Source organism: Nerophis lumbriciformis, linkage group LG13 (assembly GCF_033978685.3).
Source record: "Nerophis lumbriciformis linkage group LG13, RoL_Nlum_v2.1, whole genome shotgun sequence".
Taxonomy (NCBI): Eukaryota; Metazoa; Chordata; class Actinopteri; order Syngnathiformes; family Syngnathidae; genus Nerophis; species Nerophis lumbriciformis.
This window is the reverse complement of record NC_084560.2, coordinates 34,139,856-34,156,201: the sequence shown is the minus strand read 5'-3', so window position 1 is coordinate 34,156,201 and position 16,346 is coordinate 34,139,856. Positions and strand designations below refer to the sequence as shown.

The following is a 16,346-nucleotide window of genomic DNA, read 5'->3' as shown; positions in this document are numbered from 1 at the left end:
CTCATCCAAGTAGCGAACAAGTGGGATCATTTTCTTTAGTGCACCAGTTGATAAAACAATCTCTTGATGTGTTTCCAGATTTCTTTCATTTTCACTCCATAAATGATTGGATTGAACAAAGGATTATACACAACTATTTGTAAAGTCATTATTAAATGTACAAGTTTTGGAAGATCTGACTCCAATCGAGCAATGATGACATCAAACAGACACAAACAAGAGAAGCTGAATAAAACCATCAGGTGAGGTAAACATGTCTCTGCCGCTTTTTTCCTGACTTCTGCACAACTGTGATAAGTTACTATAAATATCTTTATGTACGTAAAAAGGATGAACATCACAGGAGAAACAACAAGATTCATCATTACAAACAAACCATGAGCCTTGAGAAATGCTGATTTTACACAGTGAAGCTTAAAAATTGTATTGTTACAAAAAATGCCCTTTGTTGTAGAGTCACAAAGTTTTTGTTGAGAATTAATCACAGTTGGCACCACATCCTCACATGCAGGTAGAAACCAGGCCAAAGTCAAGAGGACAATAACAGTTCTTTTTCCCATGATAGTTGGATATTGCAGAGGTTTGCAGATAGACACATACCTGTCATAAGACATGGCTGACAGCAGTAAGAAGTCTGAAACACCAAAAGAATAATAGAGAAAATATTGAAACAGACAAGCAGGATAAGAAATGGTCTGTTTTTGAGATAAGACGTCAATGAAAAGTTTAGGGTAGAGAGCAGTGCTAAACAAAAGAGAGTTGAGTGACAAAGCAGCAATGAAAATGTACATAGGCTCATGAAGGTTCCTGTGGATCCAGATTAGACATATAATGGTGCAGTTAGTACAGAGGATGAGAATATATAATGTCAACAAGATGACAAAGTAAAGATATCTATACTTGTCCATTTCTACAAAGCCACCAAGAGTTATAACTGTTCCATTGAATTCAGCATTCATCAAGTCCTCCATCAAAAGATGCTGTCATGTCGACAAGCTCCTCCAAGTCTTCACGGTGATGTTGATGGAACTTGTCGTGAGCAGTCAATGCTGAGAAGAGAAAGAAGTCGTCCACCTTATAAGGATGACTCACAGGATGAAGACTGCCTGCGATTGGCCTCCAAGTTGAAGAGGTGTTCTTTTTTTTTACTTTGTAACCCTCCCAAGACTTTAGTTTGTAAAATGTGATGCAAACTCATGACAAATCTTGCCTAGGGTTAAAATTTGATATGAAGTGTTGTCCATTAATTGGCATTTTACATGTGCTTCTTGGTGCAAAACATGGCCCCCACGGATTACGGGGCCCTACCAGTGACGTGCGGTGAGGTTGATGGCTGGTGAGGCACTGACTTCATCACAGTCAGATTTACAAACATATGAACCCTAAAGAGTATCTTATTCACTATTTGATTGGCAGCAGTTAACGGGTTATGTTTAAAAGCTCATACCAGCATTCTTCCCTACTTGGCACTCAGCATCAAGGGTTGGAATTGGGGGTTAAATCACCAAAAATGATTCCCGGGCGCGGCGCCGCTGCTGCCCACTGCTCCCCTCACCTCCCAGGGGGTGAACAAGGGGATGGGTCAAATGCAGACGACAAATTTCATTACACCTAGTGTGTGTGTGACAATCATTGGTACTTTAACTTAACTTTAACTTTACACCAGAGGTGGGACCAAGTCATTGTTTTGCAAGTCACAAGTAAGTCTCAAGTCTTTGCCCTCAAGTCCGAGTCAAGTCCCGAGTCAAGACAGGAAAGCCCCGAGTCAAGTCCAAAGTCAAGACTGGAAAGTCTCAAGTCAAGTCCTAAGTCCTGCATTTTGAGTTTCGAGTCCTTTCAAGTCCTTTTAACCACAGACTAATATATTAACAGAGATTGTGTATGCTTTTCAAACGCTGTATTTATTTATTAAAACAAGTGCATTTTAAATTGCAGGAAAGAAAATTGTGCTGACATTGCACTTTATAATAGCACTATTAACCAGTCATTTTAAACATTAACTCATTCCTTTACAGAACAAACACATTAAAAAATAAAGTGCAAATGTACTTTTTTGTACAAAAGTGTTAACATTGAAAAAACATGACATATACGTGAACATAACAAAAAAGTTGTACTTTTTATATGTCAGGGCCCTATGCTGCATTGCATTTGCAAAAGACCAAATTAGCCAAGAGTCTGTCAGTCATTTGTGCACGATGGGGGCGTAGTATTTATTTTATTTTTATTTTACCACTTTTGTCTTTTTTTAGGTGGCTAAAATACGCGGTGCTGCTGACCGCCGTCTAACGTTACGTGTGATATATTGACTAACGTAACCCTGCTTAAAAAAAAATCACTGAACAAAAAGTATGAATAAGGTAGTGAACTGCAACAGATTCCCGTGTTTGCAATAACGTTATAACGTTAGCAGTGAGTTTACAGCCTCACTGATTTAACTACACAGCAAATAAAAGTCACGTTACTTAGCCAATAAACGTTATCTTACATTCAAAACTTACCGTTCTTTGTGCAACTTCAAATGCCGGACGAAGTTGGAAGTTGTTGCCTCTCCATCAGTAATTTTCGAACCGCATGTGTTGCATACTGCAAACCGTTTTGTGTTGACCACCTCGTAATTTTTATACCCAAACGAAATTATTTTAGGTATCATTTTTTGTTCACTGGCGTGTGGTTTGGACATGTCTTCTTCGTTGGTTGTCCTGCAATTTGATTGGATGAATGCTGTGTGATGAAAACAAAGTAGATCTAATTTGATTGGCTGTTGTACTGAGACCACACCAGCTGACACACGCAACGCTGATAGACAAGTACACAATGAAAAATACAGAGCGCTCCCGAATAACTTTTTCATCTTTGGGTTTTGGGGAAAGTAGCAAGTCATGTCAAGTCATGTCAATTCAAAAGGCTCAAGTCCAAGTGAAGTCACAAGTCATTGATGTTAAAGTCTAAGTCGAGTTGCAAGTCTTTTTACTTTTTGTCAAGTCGAGTCTAAAGTCATCAAATTCATGACTCGAGTCTGACTCGAGTCCAAGTCATGTGACTCGAGTCCACACCTCTGCTTTACACATACAAACTGTATCACACAAAAAAGCACATTTAATAAAAAAATTGTTATTATGGTCTTAGCTTTACTTATAAATCAAATCCATGCGCCGCAATTAAAGCCCTCACTTAAACTTTCCACGTGCAAGATTGAATGTATTTAAAAAAGTGTAACCGAGGGTTTATAAATGTCGCCTATACAGTATGAAACTACAAAATAACAAACACAGAGGCTTCAGTTTACACGAGGACCACTTTATTTACTTTCTTTCAAAAACCTCCGCTCCACACCGTGTCATCACTTCCGCTGTTAGCGCCTTCAAAATAAGAGCTTAATGCATATACTGTATAACAGCGCATAACAGGAACTTAACATCACAAAGAGGAAAGCCCATGAAAATAGGTTACAAAAGTTATTTAATAAGAAGCCAAAAAGTGCAAAAACAAAAATGTTCTTGTTGTAGGAGTTGTGAATTAGATACACCTGCAGTCTGCAGGTGTACCTAATGTTGTGGCCCTGCAGTCATTCACAACTCCTCCAACACGAACATTATTGTTTTTGCACTTTTTGGCTTCTTATAAAATAACTTTTTTAAATAGATTCAATCTTGCACGTGGAAAGTTTAAGTGTGGGCTTTAGTTGATATAACAATTCTACGGCGGGGGTGCAGGAGGCGGATTACTGGAGCCTCAGCCAGTGCGTCTTTTGCAGCCGTTTTATGATCGCTCAGCACAAGAAATATGTTACACACATACAGTTGTTGACAAACTACACTGTACATTATATACCTCAGCTAACTAAACTATGGAAATGTATAATATAATTTATATAGCAATACAGTCTCACTGCACAACATGCCAGCAGTTAGCCGAGTCCGGAATCCATGTTGAGGCACTGAGTGACGTGCCTCAACTGGCTGCTGTTCACCGCACCGTCTCGTCTCAGTATTTGAACGGCGAATGTGAAAATTCAACGATTTTGAATAAAAATGATCTAAAACTGGTTAAGTTAAATGGAAAATAACTTTATAGTATAATCACTGGATACATATAACAATTTAATTATTTTTTTTTCTTTTTACATTTTTTTTCTTTCCATGATGTCAGGTGAGGCCCCGCCTCACCTGCTTCTAGTGACTGCACGTCACTGGGCCCTACACTACGTAAATGCAGGGGCCTGCCACGAAGACTTGTAACAGAAAGCAGCCAAATATGTCAATTTTTCCCTTCTGCTGTTGTCGTTGCACTTTTTTTCGTTGGCTCGGCGTCATCGTGATTCATCCATGATCAATGATTTATGATGGCGCTTCCAACACCTGCTGTTCTTCAAGGCCTCCACCTGGTGCATGAACACACCTTTTTCCAATTGGTAATCAGGCCTCATGTTCTCATCCTCTTCACACTCACCTGTGATCAATATATGGATGGCTTTTGCAGTGATAAAGGTGAAAATAGTGTTACAGTACATAAATATATATGAGTTAGGGTTAAGTTGATTTATAGAGCACAATTTGTACACAAGGCAATTAAAAGTGCTTTACGGAAATTTACAAGAAGGCAAAAATGGAAAAAAAAAAAAAAAAAGATTAGCATCATGAAAATGATCACAATTCAAATTAAAATCTAAGTGTACAAAACATATTTCCAATTGTCGTATGCATAATAAAATTAAATAAAATTTCAGCCTGGATTTTAGATACAATAAACATAAATAAATACAGAAGTTGAAGTTGAATTACGTTGTATAATGTATCAATAAATGCAGGATATTGACCTTGCAATAACTTAATAGTGAAAAAGCAATACAATTATTGATATAAAATGACAACAGACAGCATGGCTCTTCGCTTCCTTTTTCTTCAATTTATACATCTTATAAACACCATATGATAATGTGAATGACTTTTCTTAAACAATCACTTGGGAAAATAAAGACTTCAATCCTATGTCTATGGATGTTGTCACTCACCCGGGTCATTGTGTTCTCAGGGCATTCAAACGATCACAACTGGACTGTTTGGTTTGTCTTAGAAGACGTTTCCCCTCTCATCCAAGTAGCGAACAAGTGGGATCATTTTCTTTAGTGCATCAGTTGATAAAACAATCTCTTGATGTGTTTCCAGATTTCTTTCATTTTCACTCCATAAATGATTGGATTGAACAAAGGATTATACACAAGTATTTGTAAAGCCATTATTAAACGTACAAGTTTTGGAAGATCTGACTCCAATCGAGCAATGATGACATCAAACAGACACAAACAACAGAAGCTGAATAAAACCATCAGGTGAGGTAAACATGTCTCTGCCGCTTTTTTCCTGACTTCTGCACAACTGTGATAAGTTACTATAAATATCTTTATGTACGTAAAAAGGATGAACATCACAGGAGAAACAACAAGATTCATCATTACAAACAAACCATAAGCCTTAAGAAATGTTGATTTTACACAGTGAAGCTTAAAAATTGTATTGTTACAAAAAATGCCCTTTGTTGTAGAGTCACAAAGTTTTTGTTGAGAATTAATCACAGTTTGCGCCACTTCCTCACATGCAGGTAGAAACCAGGCCAAAGTCAAGAGGACAATAACAGTTCTTTTTCCCATGATATTTGGATACTGCAGAGGTTTGCAGATAGACACATACCTGTCATAAGACATGGCTGACAACAGTAAGAAGTCTGAAGCACCAAAAGAATAATAGAGAAAATATTGAAACAGACAAGCAGGATAAGAAATGGCCTGTTTTTGAGATAAGACGTCAATGACAAGTTTGGGGTAGATAGCAGTGCTAAACAAAAGAGAGTTGAGTGACAAAGCAGCAATGAAAATGTACATAGGCTCATGAAGGTTCCTGTGGATCCAGATTAGACATATAATGGTGCAGTTAGTACAGAGGATGAGAATATATAATGTCAACAAGATGACAAAGTAAAGATATCTATACTTGTCCATTTCTACAAATCCACCAAGAGTTATAAATGTTCCATTGAATTCAGCATCCATCAAGTCCTCCATCAAAAGATGCTGTCATGTCGACAAGCTCCTCCAAGTCTTCACGGTGATGTTGATGGAACTTGTTGTGAGCAGTCAATGCTGAGAAGAGTAAGAAGTCGTCCACCTTATAAGGATGACTCACAGGATGAAGACTGCCTGCGATTGGCCTCCAAGTTGAAGAGGTGTTCTTCTTTTTTACTTTGTTACCCTCCCAAGACTTTAATTTGTAAAATGTGATGCAAACTCATGACAAATCTTGCCTAGGGTTAAAATTTAATATGAAGTGTTGTCCATTAATTGGCATTTTACATGTGCTTCTTGGTGCAAAACATGGCCCCCACGGATTACGGGGCCCTACCAGTGACGTGCGGTGAGGTTGATGGCTGGTGAGGCACTGACTTCATCACAGTCAGATTTACAAACATATGAACCCTAAAGTGTATCTTATTCACTATTTGATTGGCAGCAGTTAACGGGTTATGTTTAAAAGCTCATACCAGCATTCTTCCCTACTTGGCACTACTCAGCATCAAGGGTTGGAATTGGGGGTTAAATCACCAAAAATGATTCCCGGGCGCGGCGCCGCTGCTGCTGCCTACTGCTCCCCTCACCTCCCAGGGGGTGAACAAGGGGATGGGTCAAATGCAGACGACAAATTTCATTACACCTAGTGTGTGTGTGACAATCATTGGTACTTTAACTGAACTTTAACTTTACACATACAAACTGTAGCACACAAAGAAGCACATTTAATAAAAAAAAACGTTATTATGGTCTTAGCTTTACTTATAAATTAAGTCCATGTGCCGCAACTAAAGCCCTCACTTAAACTTTCCACGTGCAAGATTGAATCTATTTAAAAAAAGTGTAACCGAGGGTTTATAAATGTCGCCTATACAGTATGAAACTACAAAATAACAAACACGGAGGCTCCAGTTTACACGAGGACCACTTTATTTACCTTCTTTCAAAAACCTCCGCACCACACCGTGTCACCACTTCCGCTGTTAGCGCCTTCAAAATAAGAGCTCAAGGCATATACTGTGTAACAGCGCATAACAGGAACTTAACATCACAAAGAGGAAAGCCCATGAAAATAGGTTACAAAAGTTATTTAATAAGAAGCCAAAAAGTGCAAAAACAAAAATGTTTATGTTGTAGGAGTTGTGAATTAGATACACCTGCAGTCTGCAGGTGTACCTAATGTTGTGGCCCTGCAGTCATTCACAACTCCTCCAACACGAACATTATTGTTTTTGCACTTTTTGGCTCCTTATAAAATAACTTTTTTAAATAGATTCAATCTTGCACGTGGAAAGTTTAAGTGTGGGCTTTAGTTGATATAACAATTCTACGGCGGGGGTGCAGGAGGCGGATTACTGGAGCCTCAGCCAGTGCGTCTTTTGCAGCCGTTTTATGATCGCTCAGCACAAGAAATACGTTACACACATAGAGTTGTTGACAAAATACACTGTACATTATATACCTCAGCTAACTAAACTATGGAAATGTATAATGTAATTCATATAGCAATACAGTCTCACTGCACAACAGGCCAGCAGTTAGCCGAGTCCGGAATCCATGTTGAGGCACTGAGTGACGTGCTTCAACTGGCTGCTGTTCACCGCACCGTCTCGTCTCAGTATTTGAACGGCGAATGTGAAAATTCAGCGATTTTGAATAAAAATTATCTAAAACTGGTGAAGTTAAATGGAAAATAACTTTATAGTATAATCACTGGATACATATAACAATTTAATTAATTTTTTCTCTTTTTAAATTTTTTTTCTTTCCATGATGGCAGGTGAGGCCCAGCCTCACCTGCCTCTAGTGACTGCACGTCACTGGGCCCTACACTACGTAAATGGAGGGGCCTGCCACGAAGACTTGTAACAGAAAGCAGCCAAATATGTTCATTTTTACCTTCTGCTGCTGTCGTTGCACTTTTTTTCGTTGGCTCGGCGTCATCGTGATTCATCCATGATCAATGATTTATGATGGCGCTTCCAACACCTGCTGTTCTTCAAGGCCTCCACCTGGTGCATGAACACACCTTTTTCCAATTGGAAATCAGGCCTCATGTTCTCATCCTCTTCACACTCACCTGTGATCAATATATGGATGGCTTTTGCAGTGATAAAGGTGAAAATAGTGTTACAGTACATAAATATATATGAGTTAGGGTTAAGTTGATTTATAGAGCACAATTTGTACACAAGGCAATTAAAAGTGCTTTACGGAAATTTACAAGAAGGCAAAAATGGAAAAAAAAAAAAAAAAAAGAGATTAGCATCGTAAAAAAGATCACAATTCAAATTAAAATCTAAGTGTACAAAACATATTTCCAATTGTCGTATGCACAATAAAATGAAATAAAATTTCAGCCTGGATTTTAGATACAATAAACATAAATAAATACAGAAGTTGAAGTTGAATTACGTTGTATAATGTATCAATAAATGCAGGATATTGACCTTTCAATATTTTTATAGTGAAAAAGCAATACAATTATTGATATAAAATGACAACAGACAGCATGGCTCTTCGCTTCCTTTGTCTTCAATTTATACATCTTATAAACACCATATGATAATGTGAATGACTTTTCTTAAACAATCACTTGGGAAAATAAAGACTTCAATCCTATGTCTATGGATGTTGTCACTCACCCGGGTCATTGTGTTCTCAGGGCATTCAAACGATCACAACTGGACTGTTTGGTTTGTCTTAGAAGACGTTTCCCCTCTCATCCAAGTAGCGAACAAGTGGGATCATTTTCTTTAGTGCATCAGTTGATAAAACAATCTCTTGATGTGTTTCCAGATTTCTTTCATTTTCACTCCATAAATGATTGGATTGAACAAAGGATTATACACAAGTATTTGTAAAGCCATTATTAAACGTACAAGTTTTGGAAGATCTGACTCCAATCGAGCAATGATGACATCAAACAGACACAAACAACAGAAGCTGAATAAAACCATCAGGTGAGGTAAACATGTCTCTGCCGCTTTTTTCCTGACTTCTGCACAACTGTGATAAGTTACTATAAATATCTTTATGTACGTAAAAAGGATGAACATCACAGGAGAAACAACAAGATTCATCATTACAAACAAACCATAAGCCTTAAGAAATGTTGATTTTACACAGTGAAGCTTAAAAATTGTATTGTTACAAAAAATGCCCTTTGTTGTAGAGTCACAAAGTTTTTGTTGAGAATTAATCACAGTTGGCGCCACTTCCTCACATGCAGGTAGAAACCAGGCCAAAGTCAAGAGGACAATAACAGTTCTTTTCCCCATGATATTTGGATACTGCAGAGGTTTGCAGATAGACACATACCTGTCATAAGACATGGCTGACAACAGTAAGAAGTCTGAAGCACCAAAAGAATAATAGAGAAAATATTGAAACAGACAAGCAGGATAAGAAATGGCCTGTTTTTGAGATAAGACGTCAATGACAAGTTTGGGGTAGATAGCAGTGCTAAACAAAAGAGAGTTGAGTGACAAAGCAGCAATGAAAATGTACATAGGCTCATGAAGGTTCCTGTGGATCCAGATTAGACATATAATGGTGCAGTTAGTACAGAGGATGAGAATATATAATGTCAACAAGATGACAAAGTAAAGATATCTATACTTGTCCATTTCTACAAATCCACCAAGAGTTATAAATGTTCCATTGAATTCAGCATCCATCAAGTCCTCCATCAAAAGATGCTGTCATGTCAACAAGGTCCTCCAAGTCTTCACGGTGATGTTGATGGAACTTGTTGTGAGCAGTCAATGCTGAGAAGAGTAAGAAGTCGTCCACCTTATAAGGATGACTCACAGGATGAAGACTGCCTGCGATTGGCCTCCAAGTTGAAGAGGTGTTCTTCTTTTTTACTTTGTTACCCTCCCAAGACTTTAATTTGTAAAATGTGATGCAAACTCATGACAAATCTTGCCTAGGGTTAAAATTTAATATGAAGTGTTGTCCATTAATTGGCATTTTACATGTGCTTCTTGGTGCAAAACATGGCCCCCACGGATTACGGGGCCCTACCAGTGACGTGCGGTGAGGTTGATGGCTGGTGAGGCACTGACTTCATCACAGTCAGATTTACAAACATATGAACCCTAAAGTGTATCTTATTCACTATTTGATTGGCAGCAGTTAACGGGTTATGTTTAAAAGCTCATACCAGCATTCTTCCCTACTTGGCACTACTCAGCATCAAGGGTTGGAATTGGGGGTTAAATCACCAAAAATGATTCCCGGGCGCGGCGCCGCTGCTGCTGCCTACTGCTCCCCTCACCTCCCAGGGGGTGAACAAGGGGATGGGTCAAATGCAGACGACAAATTTCATTACACCTAGTGTGTGTGTGACAATCATTGGTACTTTAACTGAACTTTAACTTTACACATACAAACTGTAGCACACAAAGAAGCACATTTAATAAAAAAAAACGTTATTATGGTCTTAGCTTTACTTATAAATTAAGTCCATGTGCCGCAACTAAAGCCCTCACTTAAACTTTCCACGTGCAAGATTGAATCTATTTAAAAAAAGTGTAACCGAGGGTTTATAAATGTCGCCTATACAGTATGAAACTACAAAATAACAAACACGGAGGCTCCAGTTTACACGAGGACCACTTTATTTACCTTCTTTCAAAAACCTCCGCACCACACCGTGTCACCACTTCCGCTGTTAGCGCCTTCAAAATAAGAGCTCAAGGCATATACTGTATAACAGCGCATAACAGGAACTTAACATCACAAAGAGGAAAGCCCATGAAAATAGGTTACAAAAGTTATTTAATAAGAAGCCAAAAAGTGCAAAAACAAAAATGTTTATGTTGTAGGAGTTGTGAATTAGATACACCTGCAGTCTGCAGGTGTACCTAATGTTGTGGCCCTGCAGTCATTCACAACTCCTCCAACACGAACATTATTGTTTTTGCACTTTTTGGCTCCTTATAAAATAACTTTTTTAAATAGATTCAATCTTGCACGTGGAAAGTTTAAGTGTGGGCTTTAGTTGATATAACAATTCTACGGCGGGGGTGCAGGAGGCGGATTACTGGAGCCTCAGCCAGTGCGTCTTTTGCAGCCGTTTTATGATCGCTCAGCACAAGAAATACGTTACACACATAAAGTTGTTGACAAAATACACTGTACATTATATACCTCAGCTAACTAAACTATGGAAATGTATAATGTAATTCATATAGCAATACAGTCTCACTGCACAACAGGCCAGCAGTTAGCCGAGTCCGGAATCCATGTTGAGGCACTGAGTGACGTGCTTCAACTGGCTGCTGTTCACCGCACCGTCTCGTCTCAGTATTTGAACGGCGAATGTGAAAATTCAGCGATTTTGAATAAAAATTATCTAAAACTGGTGAAGTTAAATGGAAAATAACTTTATAGTATAATCACTGGATACATATAACAATTTAATTAATTTTTTCTCTTTTTAAATTTTTTTCTTTCCATGATGGCAGGTGAGGCCCCGCCTCACCTGCCTCTAGTGACTGCACGTCACTGGGCCCTACACTACGTAAATGGAGGGGCCTGCCACGAAGACTTGTAACAGAAAGCAGCCAAATATGTTCATTTTTCCCTTCTGCTGCTGTCGTTGCACTTTTTTTCGTTGGCTCGGCGTCATCGTGATTCATCCATGATCAATGATTTATGATGGCGCTTCCAACACCTGCTGTTCTTCAAGGCCTCCACCTGGTGCATGAACACACCTTTTTCCAATTGGAAATCAGGCCTCATGTTCTCATCCTCTTCACACTCACCTGTGATCAATATATGGATGGCTTTTGCAGTGATAAAGGTGAAAATAGTGTTACAGTACATAAATATATATGAGTTAGGGTTATGTTGATTTATAGAGCACAATTTGTACACAAGGCAATTAAAAGTGCTTTACGGAAATTTACAAGAAGGCAAAAATGGAAAAAAAAAAAAAAAAAGAGAGATTAGCATCGTAAAAAAGATCCCAATTCAAATTAAAATCTAAGTGTACAAAACATATTTCCAATTGTCGTATGCACAATAAAATGAAACAAAATTTCAGCCTGGATTTTAGATACAATAAACATAAATAAATACAGAAGTTGAAGTTGAATTACGTTGTATAATGTATCAATAAATGCAGGATATTGACCTTTCAATATTTTTATAGTGAAAAAGCAATACAATTATTGATATAAAATGACAACAGACAGCATGGCTCTTCGCTTCCTTTTTCTTCAATTTATACATCTTATAAACACCATATGATAATGTGAATGACTTTTCTTAAACAATCACTTGGGAAAATAAAGACTTCAATCCTATGTCTATGGATGTTGTCACTCACCCGGGTCATTGTGTTCTCAGGGCATTCAAACGATCACAACTGGACTGTTTGGTTTGTCTTAGAAGACGTTTCCCCTCTCATCCAAGTAGCGAACAAGTGGGATCATTTTCTTTAGTGCACCAGTTGATAAAACAATCTCTTGATGTGTTTCCAGATTTCTTTCATTTTCACTCCATAAATGATTGGATTGAACAAAGGATTATACACAACTATTTGTAAAGTCATTATTAAACGTACAAGTTTTGAAAGACCTGACTCCAATCGAGCAATGATGACATCAAACAGACACAAACAAGAGAAGCTGAATAAAACCATCAGGTGAGGTAAACATGTCTCTGCCGCTTTTTTCCTGACTTCTGCACAACTGTGATAAGTTATTATAAATATCTTTATGTACGTAAAAAGGATGAACATCACAGGAACAACAACAACATTCATCATCATAAACAAACCACGAGCCTTGAGAAATGCTGATTTTACACAGTGAAGCTTAAAAATTGTATTGTTACAAAAAATGCCTTTCGTTGTGAAGTCACAGAGTTTTTGTTGAGAACTAATCACAGTTGGCACTACAAGCTCACATGCAGGTAGAAACCAGGCCAAAGTCAAGAGGACAATAACAGTTCTTTTCCCCATGATATTTGGATACTGCAGAGGTTTGCAGATAGACACATACCTGTCATAAGACATGACTGACAGCAGTAAGAAGTCTGAAGTACCAAAAGAATAATAGAGTAAATATTGAAACAGACAAGCAGGATAAGAAATGGTCTGTTTTTGAGATAAGACGTCAATGAAAAGTTTGGGGTAGATAGCAGTGCTAAACAAAAGAGAGTTGAGTGACAAAGCTGCAATGAAAATGTACATAGGCTCATGAAGGTTCCTGTGGATCCAGATTAGACATATAATGGTGCAGTTAGTACAGAGGATGAGAATATATAATGTCAACAGGATGACAAAGTAAAGATATCTATACTTGTCCATTTCTACAAAGCCACCAAGAGTTATAAATGTTCCATTGAATTCAGCATCCATCAAGTCCTCCATCAAAAGATGCTGTCATGTCAACAAGCTCCTCCAAGTCTTCACGGTGATGTTGATGGAACTTGTTGTGAGCAGTCAATGCTGAGAAGAGTAAGAAGTCGTCCACCTTATAAGGATGACTCACAGGATGAAGACTGCCTGCGATTGGCCTCCAAGTTGAAGAGGCGTTCTCCTCTTTTACTTTTTAACCCTCCCAAGATTTTAATTTGTAAAATGTGATGCAAACTCATGACAAATCTTGCCTAAGGTTAAAATTTGATATGAAGTGTTGTCCATTAATTGGCATTTTTACATGTGCTTCTTGGTGCAAAACATGGCCCCCACGGATTACGGGGCCCTACACTACGTAAATGGAGGGGCCTGCCACGAAGACTCGTAACAGAAAGCAGCCAAATATGTCAATTTGTCCCTTCTGCTGTTGTCGTTTCACTTTTTTCCGTTGGCTCGGCGTCATCGTGATTCATCTATGATCAATGATTTATGATGGCGCTTCCAACACCTGCTGTTCTTCAAGGCCTCCACCTGGTGCATGAACACACCTTTTTCCAATTGGAAATCAGGCCTCATGTTCTCATCCTCTTCACACTCACCTGTGATCAATATATGGATGGCTTTTGCAGTGATAAAGGTGAAAATAGTGTTACAGTACATAAATATATATGAGTTAGGGTTAAGTTGATTTATAGAACACAATTTGTACACAAGGCAATTAAAAGTGCTTTACGGAAATTTACAAGAAGGCAAAAATGACAACAACAAAAAAAGATTAGCATCATAAAAATAATCACAATTCAAATTAAAATCTAAGTGTACAAAACATATTTCCAATTGTCATATGCACAATAAAATGAAATAAAATTTCAGCCTGGATTTTAGATACAATAAACATAAATAAATACAGAAGTTGAAGTTGAATTACGTTGTATAATGTATCAATAAATGCAGGATATTGACCTTGCAATATTTTAATAGTGAAAAAGCAATACAATTATTGATATAAAATGACAACAGACAGCATGGCTCTTCGCTTCCTTTTTCTTCAATTTATACATCTTATAAACACCATATGATAATGTGAATGACTTTTCTTAAAGAATTACTTGGGAAAATAAAGACTTCAATCTTATGTCTATGGATGTTGTCACTCACCCGGGTCATTGTGTTCTCAGGGCATTCAAACGATCACAACTGGACTGTTTGGTTTGTCTTAGAAGACGTTTCCCCTCTCATCCAAGTAGCGAACAAGTGGGATCATTTTCTTTAGTGCACCAGTTGATAAAACAATCTCTTGATGTGTTTCCAGATTTCTTTCATTTTCACTCCATAAATGATTGGATTGAACAGAGGATTATACACAACTATTTGTACGGTCATCATTAAACGTACAATTTTTGGAAGATCTGACTCCAATCGAGCTATGACGACATCAAATAAAACTAAACAAAGGAAGATGAATAAAACCATCAGGTGAGGTAAACATGTCTCTGCAGCTTTTTTCCTGACTTCTACACACCTGTGATAAGTTATTATAAATATCTTTATGTACGTAAAAAGGATGAAAATCACAGGAACAACAACAGCAGTCATCATGATAAACAAACCATAAAAGGTAAGAAATGCTGATTTTACACAGTGAAGCTTCAACATTGTATTGTTACATAAAATTCCTTTTGTTGTCAAGTCGCAGAGTTTTTGTTGAGAACTAACCACAGTTGGCACTACAACCTCACATGCAGGTAGAAACCAGGCCAAAGTCAAGAAGACAACAACAGTTCTTTTTCCCATGATAGTTGGATACTGCAGAGGTTTGCAGATAGACACATACCTGTCATAAGACATGGCTGACAACAGTAAGAAGTCTGATCCTGCAAATGAATAGTAAAGAAAATATTGAAACATACAAGTAGAATGAGAAATGATCTGTTTTTGAGACAAAACATCAATGAAAAGTTTGGGGTAGATAGCAGTGCTAAACAAAAGAGAGTTGAGTGACAAAGCAGCAATGAAAATGTACATAGGCTCATGAAGGTTCCTGTGGATCCAGATTAGACATACAATGGTGCAGTTAGTGCAGAGGATGAGAATATATAATGTCAACAAGATGACAAAGTAAAGATATCTATACTTGTCCATTTCTACAAAGCCACCAAGAGTTATAAATGTTCCATTGAATTCAGCATCCATGATACCTAACAGAAAAGTAGTCAAATGAAGTCGGTTATGAGAATTGTTCACCCTCCATGGATCTCATCAAGTCCTCCATCAAGAGATGCTGTCATGTCGACAAGCTCCTCCAAGTCTTCACGGTGATGTTGATGGAAGTTGTTGTGAGCAGTCAATGCTGAAAAGTGTAAGATGTAGGACCACCTCAAAGCTGTTGCACTTCATAGTCCTCCAAAGACACCTGGCTTTGTAACACGTGACGCAAACACATGATTCTGTCCTTGTCTTCGTCATCAGATGGGCGGCTCCCTCAGCACTGTGTGTTTTGTAGTGCATGCTGTTTGCTCATTTGCTGATGATCTTGGTATCAAAGTAAAGTACAGACCTTGTTGGTTACTGTTGATGTGAAAATATGTGTATATTTGCTTGTAGATAAAAGTAAATCAAGCTACTTAGTTAGTGAGTATTTGAAGTAGAGGAATGATACTTAGGTTAAGTGGTGCTAAGTTTGTTGCATTAGTGTTTTGTAATGTGACATGAATCATGACATCAATCATGTCTAGCAGCCGCATTTTGTACCAACTGTAATCTTTTAATGCTAGACATAGGGAGACCCCAAAATAATATGTTACAGTAATCGAGACGAGACGTAACAAACGCATGAATACTGATCTCAGCGTCGGTGGTGGACAAAATCTCAGTGGCCTTGTGGTTAGATTGTTTGCCCTGACATCG

At 37.9% G+C, this 16,346-nt stretch overlaps 5 protein-coding genes across 5 annotated transcripts; all 5 read right to left on the bottom strand.

Moving 5' to 3' along the window:
• Positions 1-35: 35 nt before the first annotated feature.
• On the bottom strand, positions 36-1,019 carry LOC133613157 (olfactory receptor 10J4-like). The gene has a single exon (XM_061970552.2). It carries the CDS (start codon positions 969-971, stop codon positions 36-38), a length of 936 nt encoding a protein of 311 aa, XP_061826536.2. The 5' UTR covers positions 972-1,019.
• A 4,106-nt stretch (positions 1,020-5,125) lies between these two features.
• On the bottom strand, positions 5,126-6,049 carry LOC133613158 (olfactory receptor 10J4-like). The gene has a single exon (XM_061970553.1). It carries the CDS (start codon positions 6,047-6,049, stop codon positions 5,126-5,128), a length of 924 nt encoding a protein of 307 aa, XP_061826537.1.
• Positions 6,050-8,820: 2,771 nt separating this feature from the next.
• LOC133613155 (olfactory receptor 10J4-like) lies at positions 8,821-9,744 on the bottom strand. The gene has a single exon (XM_061970550.2). It carries the CDS (start codon positions 9,742-9,744, stop codon positions 8,821-8,823), a length of 924 nt encoding a protein of 307 aa, XP_061826534.2.
• Positions 9,745-12,515: 2,771 nt separating this feature from the next.
• On the bottom strand, positions 12,516-13,439 carry LOC133613159 (olfactory receptor 10J4-like). Its single transcript, XM_061970554.2, has one exon. It carries the CDS (start codon positions 13,437-13,439, stop codon positions 12,516-12,518), a length of 924 nt encoding a protein of 307 aa, XP_061826538.2.
• Positions 13,440-14,708: 1,269 nt separating this feature from the next.
• On the bottom strand, positions 14,709-15,632 carry LOC133613160 (olfactory receptor 10J4-like). Its single transcript, XM_061970555.2, has one exon. It carries the CDS (start codon positions 15,630-15,632, stop codon positions 14,709-14,711), a length of 924 nt encoding a protein of 307 aa, XP_061826539.2.
• Between the last annotated feature and the right edge of the window lie 714 nt (positions 15,633-16,346).